This window comes from Cyprinodon variegatus, unplaced genomic scaffold (genome assembly GCF_000732505.1).
Source record: "Cyprinodon variegatus isolate N-32 unplaced genomic scaffold, C_variegatus-1.0 Scaffold211, whole genome shotgun sequence".
Lineage (NCBI taxonomy): Eukaryota > Metazoa > Chordata > Actinopteri > Cyprinodontiformes > Cyprinodontidae > Cyprinodon > Cyprinodon variegatus.
The window spans coordinates 744,890-763,157 of NW_015150664.1; the positions used below are offsets into that span (position 1 = coordinate 744,890).

Here is an 18,268-nt window from a genome sequence, read left to right on the forward strand (position 1 = left end):
TATATTAATCTCAGTGCTCCCCACCAATAGTTAGAACTGAATAAGCCTCTTGGATGAGAGGTGAAACATCTAAAAAACTTTAAAAAAAATGTCAAGTCCAGTTGCCTAAACTGAACTTTCTCAAGCTTTGCCATGACCTGGATGACGAAGAATATTCACAGATAAGGGGTATACATATTTATCAAATCACCACAGCATAACCAAATGTTATAAAAGAGTTAGGGAGAAGTAGTTTACCTGAATCAGGGATGAGCACCTGGTCAATGATGTGAATGACTCCATTGGAGGTAACAATGTCCTTCTTCAGCACCATCTTGATGCCGTTTACAGTCAGACTCTCACCATCACAGCCAATTTCTATGGTGCTGCCCTCTTTAGTCTCATATACCGATCCTGCCATGATTGCTTCTGCACACTGGACGCTGTTCAACAAGTGATAGGTCACCAGTGCTAAAACAGAAAGGTAGGGATTAAGTTACATATATACAAAAGTTATGATCATTACTCAACCACAAGGCAGAAGCAGACAAACAGAAACAGCTATAACATTATGACCAAGCCAATACTCTCTAACACATTTCTTTGGTCATTTGTAGAAGACCACATCTTCATTTTCAAAAAAGGCCACACAGAAAGGCCATTACAGAATAGTGTTTTTGAGGTTGTTTTTATTTTTTTTTTTGCCCATTTGCATTTTACATCTGCTGCTGGCTTGTGTTTATCTATTCTGGTGACATATGTTCCCTATATAAGAAGGGCACACAACCACTACCATCAATGTAATCCTTCTTGGATCCTCACAGAATATTGTTGGTATATGGTTTCAGACATATGTGTGTGAGAACCTGCGTTAAGGACTCCGGCTTGCCCACTCTAACATGTTAAGTTTGAGGAAAAAATATATTTTTATTATCCATTATACCCACACACTAAAAGGAGCAAAAAGATGGAACATTAATCAATTCACCTCTTAGTGGTATAAATAGGTTTGATGTTTTCCCTGCTTGGTTTTATTTAGTTGAATTAAGCAAATTATATATTATTGTATGCAAAATAATTACTGTGAAAAAAGTACTGTAAAAGTTCACTCTAACTTCCTAAAACATGAGCGTTCGCTCAACCTGGTCTATCTTTTGTAATAACTCTGTTACCATTGATCAACAACACAGATTCTCACCTAAACCTGATTTAGGAGGTTTTACCTAATTTCTAAATTCTTGACCATTTGTTTGAAGGCCGGATGTATATAAGTAAGAAGCTCACTAACTAACTTAATGTCCATGTTTAATCATAAATGGTAATATGATCAAAGTATTGGTGTTTTTAAAGATTATTTGGCTTGTTTGTTCTAGGAAAGTATACTTTCATTAGAAATAAGCCATCACTTGTGTAGTTTTTGAAATTTTAACTGTAGTATTTCTTAGATATAATGTTTTCCAAATAAGAAATTTAATCTACACAAAAAAAAAATCTGTTAATAAATGCAGAATATAGCTTTTGCATATTTGGCTCATTGCCTGAGGTTTAAAGGAAGCTATTACAGTACATCCTGCTTCTTATCTGTGAGCCCAAAGCAAAATCAGTAAGGAAGCACTCCTAAAGCTTTAGCCAGTTACCACTGTATCAGTTTGAAATTACACTCCTTCATGTGTGCAAACATGTTGTAGATGACCTAAGCCCGTGGGTATGGAAAAAAGTTTGATTTATGGGATGGCCAGCTGGGAAATTTGATGGGAGTCATCTGGCTTGCTAGATTAACTCTGCTGAGCCTTTATTCCTATCAACACTAGCGCCTGGTTGTACATGCTCACAAATCCCTAGAGGAAGTACTGTAGCTAAGCAAATTGGAATAAAAAAATCTAATAAAGAAATAACTGACATTGCTCAAAAAAGTCCTTCCAATGTTAATGGAGGAAATCTTTGCTATGTAAGTGTAAACTGAAAATAAAAACTCATAAAATGTACTTTAAAAATATAGGGTAAGTATTTGCACACAAATGATTTAAGAAAAATTTAATGCTACAGCATCAAGTAACACTCACTTGCCAGCATCAAGTGAATTTTACTTTCCGTAAGACATAACAGTTTTGAAGATATTAATAAACATTTACCTAATTACATCCAAGTTGTAAGTTAGATTTATTTAAACAAATTAACTAAAGTGTACTTGTTTTTCATAGGCATAGGCACAAACAGCATTTTACTCACAGTTCTAAGGCAACACAGAGAGAAAAAAAAACATTCACACATACACACGGAGAATTTAGAGAAGTCAATTAATCTAAGAAGTCATGTTGTTGGACTCTGGGAGGAAGCCAGAGTACCCGGAGAGAACCCACGCATGCACAGGGAAAACATGCAATATCCATGCAGAAAGAAACCTGGGTCGGGAATTGAACCCAGATCCTTCGTGCTACCCACTGCTCTACTAAGCAGCCCTCTAACTGTAATTGTACTTTTCAAATATCCAATAAAAAATTTACATCCCTCTGAAACTGAGAGTTTCAACATTGGTTACAGAAATATACTCATATGTAAAATCAAGACTATTTAACGTACATAAAAATGTTCAAAGCTACTTATTTGCGAGGGTCAGAACAGAAACAGCCACACTTTGAGCAGTGGTGTAAGGAATAGGTATGCCTCTATTTACATGGAAAAAAGCATGTAAAAATATAGCATTAATGGTAAAAGTGCATTATGTTGTACTGCATTAGAATTTGTACAGAAAAAAAAGAAAAGTCTGGTATTACTTGTAAACAACAAATACACAGTATTTCATATACACCAAATCCAAGACAGATCTGGTATATAGTCACTACTCAAATATGCAATAAACATCTTACAAAACTGCACACTGAAACAGTGCAATTTCAACATTTCAACATTTAAACCAGTTGTCTAGACTAGTGGACTTCTAAGAATGCAGTTACAACATTAATGAAACAAAGTCAACATAGTTTAAAATTAATAGATAAAACTGTCTAAACATTCTCAATGAAGAAAAAAATCTACAAGATATTTGAATAAGGGTATCTGTTATTTTTTTGTGAAATAACATTTATCTTATTTAGCAAAAAATAAAAAAGGTTATTGACAGGCAACCTTCCACTAAGATTAATTGGATCCCACTGCTAATTCTTGGCATTTAAAAACACATTTTCCTACCCTAAGATGACAAAGTCATTGTGCGTTTCAAAATGCTAAATTTTTAAAATAAAGTTCATGCAGTATTGTATGTACAGTGTATGTACATACTGCTATTAAACATTTAAATAGTATAAGGAAATTTAAGTAAAAGTTAATATTTCCATAAAATGTGTGTTACATAAAAAAAGATTTAATTTTACTTCAGAAACTCTAGTTTTTACTGAAGCTTGAAAACACAGAGTAATTACTATGACAAATACTCTAATAGAGTTTACTGCACCAGTTGGTGGTAATCATATCAGAGGGTTGTCAAAGTCAATCAAATTAATATTAGGTCAGAAAGTATGTCATCTTCACCGAAGCATGTTTGTACCTTTAATAACTGGCTCATTTTCAAAGATACTCTCCATGAAGCCTGGCGTCAGCTTTTCAAAAGCTGCATTCGTTGGGAGGAACAAAGTGAAGTGTCCAGGTAGGTTCAACTCTTCCATAACGCCAGCAATATATGCAGCATTCTAAAAAATAAAAAAATAAAATAAAATGTTCCTGCATATAAAACCAAGGAAATAGAAGATATGATATAGGTTTTATGCTGTTGAGTGTTTGCTTACAAGAAAAGAAGAGTAGTCCTCATCATTATTCAGATACTCATTGATGGTGCCAGCAACAGAGGTGATCACGCGGTCTATGACATGCACCACGCCATTAGTTGCAATCTGGTTACCATGGATAATCCTGGCACAGTTCACGGTAACAACCTATATAGAAATAAATCAATTTTAAGCCACTATGTCATGATGACATAATAACTCTGCTCCTCTGAGTGCTGCATAGACTGACCCCATTAGTATAGTGGTTTATGTAGATTCCCTGGTTATTGTACATTGAAGTGACATTGATTCCATTCTTCATGTCTTTGGTCAGCAGGCGGTGATTCACCATGTGATAGTGAAGCGCATTTTTAAGCTCAATGTTGACATTGCTCTTTAACGCAGCCCGAACAGCCTATAGAAGTTAAAAAAAACCCAAACAATAAATGCAGTATAGTAAATAAGTACATGAATAATATAATACACTGAGTGATTTTATAAGACAGACCAACACAGAAAAGTGCATAAGAATAATGTAAAGAAAAGCATATGTGGTTTTGAATTATTATTTTTTTTTTATAGAATTCAACATGTGTGAAAATAAGAAATTTTGTTGCCATATTGCTCTTTTGGTATTTCACTTCTAGCTCAGCATAAATACAGTAGATACTAATAATTTGCGTACATTTTCTCTTCAGTGCCAATTAAGCTCTAGCAGGTTGGATGGATTCAAATCCTAACAGTATTTTTAAGTTTTGCCACAGATTTTTTAACCTCTGAGGCCTTCACAGAACAGTTAATACTTAGATCTGTTTAGCCATTTTTTGGCACTGATTTGTATTTCAGGGCTAGCTGAGTAAAGTGAAATGAAGTAATACATTTTCTAAATGCTTCAATTATTTGAAATCATCTTTTTTTCTGCTTATTTTAGAACGTTTGCACTACATTGTGTTGACCTGTCGTATAAATTCTACAAAAGACATTTATTTTGTTTTTTTAACCTGACAAATATGTAATTTTTTTTTTTTTAAACAAGGAGTTATTCCTTTTTTTCTCTCCTTTCTTTTTTAACAATGCAATATAACTGGTTGAATATTTAGTTTACTCACGGGATCCAGTTCTTCCCATGCATCATCGCTGGGTGCAAACACAGTGAAGGCACCGGGGCCCTCAATCTGCTCTCTTAGGTTTGACTCATCATAGTAAGACTTCGTGGTCATAGCCCTTACAATCTCCAAAGTGTTATACACATTGCCAATTGGAGCCACTGATGGGTGCAGAAAATGATAAAGAATCATTTTGACTGGACCAGTGAGAGTAATAATTTAACACTACTGTGTGTCCTACCAGCCGGGCATCCTCTCATCCCATCCAGCTTCATGTACCCAGGGCAACATTCATACAGGACCAAACTGGGAAAAGAAAGGAGAGTGAAAGTGTATACAACTGTGAGTCATCAAAGCAACTTGTGCAAGATGTAGATGGAAAAAAAGGGTTTCACTGTTTCTTAACTACATGCAGTTGCTTTGCTGTGTGTTGTGCTTTTTCAACATTTTGGCAACAGAAAAAAGAGAAACAAAACAGAGGGAGATCAAATGTGAATGTGATGCAAGTTGAGACAGAGGGAAAAAAAATCTACATTGAGCAGATTTGGCAGCTGAGAGAAAGAGAAAAAAAAGAAAACATCTGGAACTGTGAGAAGATGACAACTGTTTGGATAAAGATTGGTGGAAACATAAAAAAAATCATAGCTATGCTATATACAGCAGTGGTCTTTCTATATTCAATGTTTTTCAAAGTTGTTTTGAAGATGAAGAGTTTTAAAAGGATCTTTAAATAAACATGCATAGAAAAACTAAATGAAAAAAAAACACATATTAGCTAAGAAAATACACTAAACAGTGGCTTGATAAATACCTTCTTAATGAGAAACATGCAAATTCTTTGAAAAAACAACTTAGACAATGTATGGAACTCCTAACGACTATTTTTTTCAACAGTCAGTGTATACTTCTCATATAAGGTAATAGTAGCGGTAAAACTACTACACAACCAGCACTAATACAAATCAGTGCAACAGAGTTATTGGTCAGCAGTATAATAAACAATATAAAAGCAGAGGCAATACAAAAGACAAATAATTTAAAAAAATAAGCTACCAAGAGAAACTAAGGAGTTCCACTGGTGTTGCACAATTCTCACACTTCAACAAAAGCTTGAAATGAAAAACATCCATTCAGTTAAAAAGAAAGCAGAAAAGGTTCTCCCCTTACCCTCTCATTTGAAAAATATCTTTTTGAATTTATTTTGGTTGCAGAATTAAAAGAGTATTTTATCACTATATTGACGTATCCAGAATTGATCAGTCTTGCAGATAATTCCTCGGTCTCAGAAAACAATATACAGTATATGTCTCCTTGAAATGCTTTAAGTGATAGACAAATTACTTGGTCTCATAAATTAACGAGGTAACATGATTGATATATGCAGCAAAAAGTTACTTACAAATCAGCAGTACAAACAATTTGATAAAAAAAAAAACACCTAACAACATGATTTCTTTTGTTTTTTCATGGGTACATAATATTACCAGTGGAAAATTTTGATCCCACTGTTAAGAACATTTTTAAATGTATCCATTATTGTTAAAGAAATACAGCCCACTCAAATTATAAGGTATGTGTGTTAAAGTATATGTGATGTAATAAAGAAAAAAATTTAAATTGGTCAAATTTAGGGGAGTGGTGGCCTAGTGGTTAAGGCGTTGTGCTTGGATCCCAGAGGTTCTGAGTTCACGCCCCACTCCCACGGACTGCCACTCTGGCTCCCTGAGCAACACCCTTACTCCCACACTGCTCCCCGGGCTCCGCACAATGGCAGCCCACTGCTCCCCAAGGTGATGGGTTAAGTGCAGAGATTGAATTTCGTTGCTTTGTACTTGTGGCAGTCTAATGACAACAAAAGTTCAATTCTGAATTCTAATTATAGGCTTTTACTTACCTAATCTAGTAAGTCGAGCCCCAAGTTAACACATGAAAGACATTAAGTGCAAAGTCAAGACTTGCAAGTCCTACATTTCTTATTTCAAGTCTAAAAGAAGTAATATAGCCAGAATATCTTTTTTATCAGTAAAAGTAACTAAAAATTGAAAGATTTATAAACATTTTTTAAAAGCGTTGGTGTTGCCAGAGCAAGAGCTTACATCGTAAGAGGGACTGAACCTAAGAAACTTTGGTGATAACGTTGTTCAACGTAATTCAAGTTAGTTTATTTATATATTGTCAATTCACAACACCACAACACAACACAACCTGTGATCTCAAGGTTCTTTACAGAGACAATACAGTCACATTGGTTAAACATTTCTGTTTAGTTGGTTGCATCTAGTCACTGACTTGCAAGACATGGTCCTACTGGATGAGTTTTCAGCACAGATTCTTCAATGTTCTTTAATGCGTACAGTAAACAAAAAAAAAAAAGGAAAAAAAATCGGTTTTCTATGCTGTCTTCCTTAATAGCGCTGGGTGACAGTGCCTGTCCACCACAACAGAAAAGCAGCTTAACAGTACATAATGCAGATTTATGTTGCAGCAACAACTGGAGAAAATACTGGCAAATGCCAAGAGGCGTGTAGTAGGCTAGAAAGCATGCCAAGCACGAATCCCCACTTCCTGTTTGGTGGAAGTTATCAAGTATTTCTTAAGTCAAACTGTTTAAGTCAAAGGGAAACCACAATTTATTTGTGTGAAAGTCCAAGTCGCAAGTATTTTGTGGTTTTCTTGAGTCTGAAGTCATTGAATACAATTAATACTGTAGCCAACCCCTCTGCATTTGACAGCCATAAGAAAAATAGAATTTATATTTCATTGCGATCTCATCCCTGAGACCAGGGGTTGGCAACTCAAACTGCTCAAAGACCCATATTGGAACAAAAAAACAAATCTGTCTGGGGCTGCAAAAATGAAACAGTCTTATATAAGCCTTGTAAGGCAACACAGCCTTTAAGCGTATTAGCCAACTATAAAAAAGGACTACGTGGGCTTGAATACATATAATAAGGACTCATGATTAAATATTTATCCTGGAGCAAATATCACATAGTAGCATGAGGTGAGGGAGGGGCAGTGAACTCTCTCACCGCGTGGAATTCACCGTGCAGTGTTTCACCACCCTTCCCCAAACAGTTTAGCTTTTATTGGATTGATGAAATTATCTAAACACAATTCAGGTAGACATGTTTCTGTTGGGAGGTGTTGATTGAGTCATGAGGAACCAAGCAGGAACTGACATCCATCAGAGCAGCGCTCTCTAACCCCCAAAATCTCACATCCTCCGTCACCAGCTTACTTACTTTGAGGATTTGGGGAAAGTTCCCATCCCTGCATCAGAGCACTACCTGTTCCATCTGTGGACGGTTTTCCATGCTTGAAACAAAACTAGCAGCAGTAGTGGAGTTTGGAGATGCAATCCACTTCTTAGATCTATCTTTGCTTTCCTCTAATTTATTCATAAGTTCTGCAATCACACTTTTTCTCTCACTCCCAACTTATTGGCTGCAAATTTAGCATCCTTCCCTGGAAATGCCTTTCCAAATTATTCTTTTTAGTTTTTGACAACCTCTCATTACAAAGCAAAATGCAGGCCATCCTTCTACATTGATAATCTACTTTCAATAGTCATGAAAGCAAATGATTCAGTCCATTCTTCTTTGAATCCTCTGTTCTCATCAGCTATCTTCCTTTTTTTCCCTTTGGGATCCATGGCCTGAGACACACCTGCAGCGTTGTTTGCATGGCACTGTGCCGCCCTGAAACATGTGTTGCAGGCTATGACATCTTATCTCTATGGCTATAATGCAAATTTTTGTTGAAAGAAATGTTTCCATTTTTTTTTTATGTATTTAGAAAACAGATTTTTACAACATTGGAAAACATAATGAAGGTTTGTTTCACCTTCTGCAGACCATATTAAACAAGCAAAAAAAAAAAAAAATTTTCATGAATTTTTTAAAAACTCCAGAGAGCTGGAAGACAGGCGCTACAGAGTCGTGGGTTGCCGACCCCTGCCTTGGACAAAAGAGAGACACAAGTATGCAAAATGTTTTGTTCCTCACTGTTATAGATAAATTATCTAATTAAATACCATGAATTTCACTAACTCTGGATTATACCAAAAGATTTTCTTAGCTCTTTAAAGGAAGTAAAATGTCACCACTTAGAAGAACTTTTAGGGCTTTTAAGAACTGTCTGTAGACCAAAACAAAATGTAGGACCAATGATGCCTCTCTCTACCTCCACTCCCCTTATCATCTGTTGCCTTATATGCACATTTGCAAAGGATGAATACACAGCAAAACAGCAACAACTTTTGACAGAACATGTCTAGGGAAGAAGGAAGTGACTTATAGTTTTTACTCAACACTATATAAGGTAAACTAAAGAGGCCATAGACAAATGATAAAACATTTTTTTTTGACTAACCCTTGAAGTCGAGCTCAGGCATCTTCAAAATACTTGAAGAAGAAGAAATGGTGCTTGAACAATCAAATTTTAAGTGTTACATACACTGTATTGTCTTTATTTTTCTGAGAAAGAAACGTGATTCTCAATTTATATGTGTAAATTAATTCAGCTATGGATAAACAGCTAAAATATAAATATATAGGGGGAAAAAGTAAAAAAACACTGAATTAACATTTACTGATCCTTCACAAACTTTTTTTTAAAGATAACAGGCAAAGCTCATGATGAGATGCAGAACTCTTGAAAGATGAGGAAATATTGAAATAATTAAGCTTGAAATTACCCAGATCTCTGTATTATTTTCAGCTGAAATTTGTTAGGGTGTTTGTTTGGAGGGGTTTCCTAGGAAACAATGAGGATTGTTAAAGTTTGCTGCTTTCTGTCTGATTTACAGTTCAAAGCTTTGCCTGCTGCTTGTAGTCAGGATGGTTTGATGCTGCATGGCTGCTATGTCCCTGTCAGAAGACCCTAGGGCAACTGTGGCTACAATGATGCTTATTATCATCAGCGTGTAAATGTGTCTATGTATGGATGAATGACTGATTGTAATCTAAAAAGCTTGGAGTCCTCTGAATTGACAAAAAGCACTAAAAACAGGCACACTATTGACCATTTACAATTTAAATATAAAAATGATTAATGCTGTGCTTATAATAACGAAGTTTTAAACACAATTAGCTCTATGCTCCCAAGAATTTTAATCTGTCAATTTTTGTTTTGCAAATAGCCACACTGTTGGTTTTGTGTGGTTTTATAATTTTCAATACATAAATATGGGTCCACACTCATTGGCAGACAGGAGGTTATGAAGTCATTTTTTTTTCTTGGCTTGTACTGTGACAGTATAATAAATGCAATGAAGACCAGAGAAAGAGCAAACCGGTTCACGGTCATCAGAACAATATGGCTTCCAGATGAACAAATGGGGGCATATGTGTACACAGCCACTTCCATTTATTTCACACTCATTTTGCATGGTCTAACTCAGGCCCTTGCCGCAAGCCTAACCATTACAACACATATTCAATGCAGCATGTTCCTGTGGAAATTGTCCCCACATGGTATCAAATACACGGCCACCATCTCTTACCACCTTCAAAGTGTTGCTATTCTTTTCTGCTATACAAAAGCTGTCTGCATAACACATAGTCTGTCTTGTATCCTTTTTATATAGTTTGCTGACCTGCTTTTTATACTGTATCTGCATATCTCATACACATTTTATACGGTGAAGTAAAGGTTAGTGGCAGCCTAGTGCTCAGGGCATTGCGCTTGGCTACCACAGGTTCTGAGTTTGAGCCCCACACCTGCAGATTGCAACTCTGGTTATCTGAGCAAGAGCCTTAAGTCCACACTGCTCCTGGGTGCTGCACAGTGCCAGCCCACTGCTCCCCAAGGGGTTGGGTGAAATGCAGAGGTGAATTTCTCCAATGTGAGATTAATAATGTTCGATTATAAAAAGTCCTCATTCTTTAGAATGCACTGTACACAATTTATGCTAGATGTAGTATAGAATGTGTAAAGAAAATGTGTTTCACTAATCTTTTGAAGCACCAATTTGAACTGTATTAGCATTGTACTCAGAGGTTGCATTTACCATGCTGCAAGTTGAAATTACAACAAGAATGACCCGTTGGATTTGAAAATTGAAATAGGGCATCCTGTTCAATTCCCTATATGGTGGCTATGCATGGAAGCTGCAGGACTAATCTTTTTATTGACACTACTGACTATTTATGTTCATTTTCAAGCAAGAGCTTAAACAGCAATGTTCAACATCTGTGAGGGAGCATGTTTTTTTTATTCGATGACTACATAAAGCATTGAAAAAAATTGGCTATCACCGACTTGTTTTGCAAATTCCCCTTTTTTTTCTAAATTAGAATCAGAACACATTCATGTCAGGTGGGATGGTATTTCAAGCTACAAATTGGGGTTAGAAAGGTAAGTTCTTCACATTGTTCTTCCAGATTTTGCCGGTAAAAAAAACAAAAAAACTTTAAGTATTAAACTAACATTTGCATAAACATGCAAAATTCTTTATCATGTGCCTAAATTCTTATTAAGCCAGATGCATGAACAGGAGTTAATCCAAAACTGGTGGGGTAGTGACAGACAAGTGTAGGACTGAAAGGGGCATATGGCACTGAACTGGTAATACAATACAGCAATACATTGAACTGCATACAACAGAGCAAGTCCAGACTAGACATGAGAGGGAATGTAAGAAAGACAAAGAATGTGACAGTTTTACAGTGTGTAAAACTTTGCTTCTCTCTGTAGTGAAAAAGTGACTAAATTTTGTAGGTTTGGATGACCTAATTCAGAGAGTGTATGAAGCTCAAACAGCTCCCCTCATCAAACTAAATAAAAAAAATGGTTGGAAATGATTTAGTGTAATGGGAAGGAATAGGCACAGCAAGCATTTATGTGTATCTGAAAGATGTTTTATTCAGGGGATATGTTACAGGAGAGAACAGTTTTCACTTTAGCTAAAGGTTCAAAGCCTCGTAAAATTCAGCATCATAGAGAAGACTTACGCCTTCTTGCCGCAGATGGATTTTCTGTACCAGTTCCTACATGTACTGAAGTACTTTTTCTTTGTTCCCTCAACTTGCTGCAGAGCACAAACATTGGGCCTGTCAGAAAAGAGGATAAGGAGCAAGAAAGCAATGATGAAATAGTGAAAATCAAGGGCAGGATGGAATTCATGTATTCATTTTATATTATGTATTTTTTACCTTTTAATAAATGAATTATAATTTAAATTGAATAACCAAATATTTCAATTAAAATGAAGTATGTTTTTAATTGGTTAGAAAAAATGGTTAAAAAAAACAAATGTAACATAAATATATACATAATTTAACAGTCTATATTTGTGTCTGTTATTTCAACACAATTCAGTTTATTCATATAGCGCCAATTCACAACATATGTCATCTCAAGGCACCTTACAGTTCATCAGATCATACAGTCAAAAGTTATTCTGTTTTCTATCCAAGGAAAACCAGTTGATTGCATCGACTCATTTACTCGAAGGCAATCTCTCAAAGTCAGAGATGTTAGTTAAGGACATGTGCAAAGCTCAATGCTTTTTTTTTCTTTTCATCATTTTGATTTGACTAACATGGACCATATTTTTTTTGTCCAATCTGTAAAGCCTTAAACTCGATGCTATTTCTGCCATTCTTAATTGAAAAGGCTTCCTGGATGGGAAGAGGAATGTTTTCAAACTTGGAAACAAAGTCCAGTGGCTTGTTTTTTTTTACTTATTTAAAATGACTATGACCTGGATGACTTTTGGTGCCTGGATGACAGCATGATTACTAAAAAATACTAAATTCTAAAAATGCCTTTTGGTATCTTCGGATGTGCTTTTAGTTGCATCCAGATATAACAGAAAAGTAATTTAATTTTAATTTAATTAAATTTTAATTTGATTTTTTTTTTCTTTCCTTTACCTACCAAATCTTTTACACATATCAAAATATATGAATGCACAGTAGCTACAGATAGGATAGGTCATTACAGTGATAAAAACAACTGCTATCAAATAATTTTCTGGTTCTTCCTTCTATTTATTTTATTTTTCCTTACCCTTCATTCCTGGCTCGTATGCGGCTGTGGGTGACTATTTTGTCATAAGCTGAGGAATCCACACTTCCTAGAAAGCAGAATGCCAATACCGCTAAGGTCACCACTGGCAGCTGATCCATCCTGAGGTGTTATCAGTCCTCTGCACCTTAAAGTTTCAAAAACACTTTGGGCTTGTCTTTAGAATACAAACCTAGCTCCCTTTCACCCCTTTTTAAAAAAAAACACACACACACACAAAAGATTTAGAAACACATAGTGAGAGGGGGAGCTTTTATACCAACAGCTCCGACCCTTTAACACACCCACTCTCGAATTTACTCTGCTACTGTGTTCTCCATACTATGACGCATGGTTCATAACCACACACATCCTTCCTTTCAGTCCAAACCCATCCTCCAGCTGAGACTGCAGAACACACGCATTGTCTCCTCCTTCCTCATGCTGTTTAACACCAGTTTTATATGAACTTTCTTAACCACCATCTTATCCTACAGCACCAAGGACACCCTATGAATAAAAAAAAAAAAAACCCAAAAAACAGAAAAACCCTGCATGCTGTCAACAGTTTGACTCAATATGTCATTCATATATATGCGATTCAGATCCTTGATTAAAGGATTTTAGGTGGAAATAATAATAGTTTTTGTGTTGAAAGATTAGGCTTGCATACCGGGTACATTTAACAAAATGCAATTCTGTCCTCCACAAATCTACCAAGCCAACTGGCAACATCTAAACCTAATCCAGAAACTTTTTAACTATTTAGATAATAAAAAGAGATTTTATTTCTGTACTCAGTAGAAATATCAGTTTTTAGTTGACACTTTGAATGAAAGACCTCTTTGACTATTCTTTCATAACCCACTTGTGAAGTGGAATCATTATTCTAACAGCTTTTCCTCATTGTTATCCTTCTTACTGATCATCCAATCTCATTCTCCTTGCTATCATTATATGTTCAACACCTCAACTCTTAAGATAAGGCATTTTTTTCCCTGCAGTCCTGTTCTCCTGTGTTGACACCGAATCGGATACTTCCATACAACTTCCATAGGAGGAAAAAAAATCTATTGTAAATCAGGTTCTGTGGATGCAAGTCATGCAAAGTTTTGCATTCTGAACAGAACAGTACTTCAACCCCAAAAGGTTCAGGGAAAATATAAAACTGTTCTCTGATGTTTCTCTTTCTATTAGCTTGTTGGAATAATACCAAGAAGCCCATTCTTTGGTGTAAGCAACCCTTTTTGCAGAGAGTAGATCAGAAACTTTTGAAATTATTTTCTTCGTTGCTTAACACTGTACCCCTCTAAAGACTCACACTTAAATGATATATATATTTTTTATGACCAGTTCATGTGAATTTAGATCACATTTAGCATGTGAAGTTTCCACATCATCATCTGGGAACCTAAGAAAGTGCAGTGCTGTTTGGGGTCATATAGAAGCCACATGTCTAATATAGTATCAGGCAAAAGCTGTTAGCTATAAAGTGTTGGCAAATAGACTTCTTTACAGTCTTTTTCTGTGGCTGGAGCCTATTTTAGTATTCTTGCCAGGCATTTCAGGCTTACTTATGATATATTCATAAAGATTCCTTGAGGGCCGGTCTGCTGTAGGTTTTGGAGGTTTCTCACCTGATTGCATTGAAGAAAATGCCTCTAACTGGCCATTACTGGAAACCAGATGTGCTGAATTACATTGCTTAACCCCACACTGCTCCCTCGGGGCCGCACAATGGCAACTCACTGCTCCCCAAGGGGATGGGTTAAATGCAGACATAAAAAGGCTTTAGTTCTTCCATTTGTGGATCACCTTCTTACTTCAAATTCAACTCCCCCCCACTATTGTTAGATACTGTGCAATTGGAAAGGATTTTTCACAGTATTTTGTTTTCCCTTAATGGACATTTGTAATGATGCATAAACATAGCAAGCTGTTTTTAACACCATGGAGCAGCTTATTAACATCTCTAAAGCTTGAATAATAATTTAACTACCAGCTGAGTTAAACAGAAGGAGAACAGGAGCAATGAGGAGAGTAGAAAATTCAAGCGTTGCCTTCCATTAATCATTATGGACAATGTGAGAAACAAGTTAAAACAACTCCAATCCCTAGCAAGGATCCAGCCAGAATACTGGCAATGCAGTATTATGTGTTTAACTAAAACATGGCTACACGATCATATTCCTACCTGCCAATTTTTCTCACCATGCGAGGACAGAGAGTAAAGAAGCCCAAATAACTCAAGGGAGTCGGGTTTACAGTACTTGTGATTTGTCTGTGCAGCTCAGATATTGAACTGTTGTTTTCTTTTGTCCATTTTATTTGCCCAGAGAGTTCACCAATGTTGTTTTGATAACTGTATAAGTTTCCCCTTTTGCTATTGTTAACACTGCATGTGATGTCATGAGCTCTGTTAATGCTAAGCTACAAATACAACAGCCAAATTAATTTGTGGCAATAATAGGATTTTAACAAAAAGTGCTACACTGCCAACTTTCCAACAGTTTGTTAGTTGCTGTAGCAGAGAAAAGAAACCTAAAGACTTGTTTCATGCATGTGTAATGCGCTCCTAATTCTTAATCACTATCCTGTTTTTCTTTTCTCAGAGAAATCCCCTTATTGAGACACAAGCAGCAGTAGAAGGGACATGGTTGGAAGAAGCTGAAAAAGACTGGGATGCAGTAACACAATCAATGTATTGATTGTGTTACTGAGTGCATAAACAGTGAAATGCATCCATGATAATAAACCCTGAATCACCAGTCATCTCAGGGTACTGCTAAACAAGAAAAGAAAAGCTTGCATGAAGGGAGATAGGGAAATACTGAGGAGTATACAGAAGCAACTTAAGGTCAAGATAAGAGAAAACACAGAGGCATACAAGAAGAAGCTGTAACGTAAGCAGCGGCATAATAATATCAGATGTGTGGACAGGGATGAAAAAGATCATAGGCTTCAAGCAAAATTAGACCTGAGTCTGGACAGAGCCAATGAATTGAATACATTTTTCTATACTTTTATTTAATGAACAAGCTCAGCTTCTATCTCTCCTCTCCACAGTCAAATGGACATCCCACCCTCTTTTTTGCCTTTTCTGTCACACCACAAATGTTTCAAGTTCCACCTGTGCAATGGGCCCTCCTGCTTCTATGCGTTTGTTCTTAACTTAAACAAAAGATGTTGTTCTTCCCTCCACCTTTCACCTGTCCGTCTCTAGAAGTCAAAGGAAGAGGCAACTGGAGAGACTGATGTTGAGTTTTAATTCAGGGACTGCATCCTACAAAGGCCACATTCATCAGCCAATTACATCATAGGACGGGGCCAAGGCCTGTTTGGATTGAAAGACTCCTCATTATGTGGGCCAACAAAGTGCAGCCTTCTTTTTGCTCTTTTGGAAGGACAGGTCAGGTGTACCTACGTAGCCTATGGGTATCCTGTGATTCATTGTGAGTTCAAGCAAGCTGGTTGCTCCATGCTCAGAGGAAAAAGGGGAATGGCAGATATATGGCAGGTAAAATTTGGTTTATTGAAAGGTTTTTATTTGAACCAGTGCAAATGGGTTTGGCTGACATTAAAGATGAATTCAATATCTGTGTGCAGTGTTGGGACTATAGATCTGATATTCTCAACAACAGTACTGCTGTTGAAACTCCTCGAAAATATAATTGGCATGCAGAACAGTTGTGAGAAGTTTGGTTTTCATTATCTCCCTGTTTTGTGTGTAGCCTAGCAACTGTCAAAGTTGCTAGGCGACATAGGACAGCTTGAAAAGGCTGGACCTGTTTGAATCCACAGCCAAAATCTTTCGGTGTCTTTATTTTCTCGGACCTCGAAGGACCCAGTCTTGGTAGACCGGTTTCTTGGAGGACAGAGAAGCGGAAATTTAAACACATCCTGCTTCTCAGTTACTGAATGTCAGTCCCAGAGCCCTGCAGGCCTGTTCAGACAAGCTCTGTATGGTTCCATAGCACCTCTTCAATTTTAGCTTAACCCAGGAGAACGTTCCAGTGTTGTGAACCTTCTGCTTTGTTACAGTACCAAAGAAAACTCAGTCAACAGTCATCCATCATGTTAGACCTGTTACCCTAACACCCCACATCATCCTAGAGACTTTTGGTGGTCTACCTGAGCAAGCAAACAAGACGCTTTAAGGATCCTTTGTGGTTTGCTTATCGGAAGGTGCCATTATACAACTGCTTTAGCAGACCCAACTGTGAAGCTACCTATGAGATAGGACAGGCTTAGGTCCTTCGATGTCTGCAGTTAGTTGCTGAATATCTTCTGTTACTCTTGTTGAATGTGTGGTCTATTCTTCCATCATCTGCTGGTGTAGCATTAGAACAAATTATTTATATTTGAATTCCTTATAAAACGAAGAACATTAAAGAAAACAGCAAGCATCCGCTTTAAAAGAATGATAAACACAAAAACAGGGTCTTCATTGAAAGACTTCTCCAGATCTGGTGCTAGACCAACTGCTACAGAAGATACTTTCTGCCCATAGCTATAAAAATGTCCAACAACTCGTGGTAAAAAAGCGATGAATTACAACAACATTTAATTTCCCTTTAGGATTACTAAGGAATTTTAGAATTCAATTGAACTGAAGCACAGAAACATCTAAAACATGCAGGACACCAGACCTTGAGCCCTGACTTTGGCACGCCAATTAGTATCTTAAAATTTCAGGGAATGTTCTGCTACATATAGATCTGTCTCACATGACTTAAATGTTGGCTCATTAGCAGAGCTCTGTAGAGATTTACTGCATACTGGTAAGAAAAATTTGTCATTTAATTTAGGGCAAGGAACAGTTATAATTGTTTTAGGAATCCAACCCTTGCCTATTTGAGTTTTAGACTGTTGATTTAAAGAGATAGATTGGATTGTTTTGAGTGATTATTTATGGCATTTTTTTCATTAACAGTTCCTTTTCTGTTTGTAAAAGTATATCATATCTCTTTGAGCTTAGAAATAAAAAGATTTTGAGGTACATGTCAACTACCACCTGCTTTTGCTCATTTTACAAAATACAGATATTATACTATAAAGAATAGTAATCGTTAAGCATCCAAAAAGAGACAGTTTTCAAACACAACGATATGTTGGTGAAGGACATAAATTGTATTCTTCTTCTTGTATTTAAAAAAAAATTATGAGTTCTTTCACAGTTGAAAGCCTGCTATACTATCCATTATTTCATTTTGTACACAACTGTACATCCCCCTTCCAAAAACACACACACAAAACAATAACATATGGACTGTCCTCACACACACACACATCCATGGATCCAACACCACATACATGCACTTCTCAAGCATAGCTCTATATAATCTGTATATTTGTTATCTGCTATTATCTGTCCTTATTTATCCTGTATTATAACCCCACTAATAAATA

At 36.3% G+C, this 18,268-nt stretch overlaps 1 protein-coding gene across 1 annotated transcript in view; it reads right to left on the reverse strand.

The window, feature by feature from the left end:
• The window catches only part of postn (periostin, osteoblast specific factor), a 24,195-nt gene extending 11,054 nt beyond the window's left edge, over window positions 1-13,141 (reverse strand). Inside the window, exons 1-8 of the mRNA XM_015380311.1 lie at window positions 12,863-13,141; window positions 11,803-11,901; window positions 5,088-5,152; window positions 4,850-5,007; window positions 3,991-4,155; window positions 3,762-3,908; window positions 3,524-3,665; window positions 238-450 (exon numbers count right to left, since the gene is read on the reverse strand). Coding sequence (XP_015235797.1) covers window positions 238-450; window positions 3,524-3,665; window positions 3,762-3,908; window positions 3,991-4,155; window positions 4,850-5,007; window positions 5,088-5,152; window positions 11,803-11,901; window positions 12,863-12,981 — 1,108 coding nt within the window. The 5' untranslated portion in view covers window positions 12,982-13,141. The remainder of the gene's footprint in view (window positions 1-237; window positions 451-3,523; window positions 3,666-3,761; window positions 3,909-3,990; window positions 4,156-4,849; window positions 5,008-5,087; window positions 5,153-11,802; window positions 11,902-12,862) is intronic.
• Between the last annotated feature and the right edge of the window lie 5,127 nt (window positions 13,142-18,268).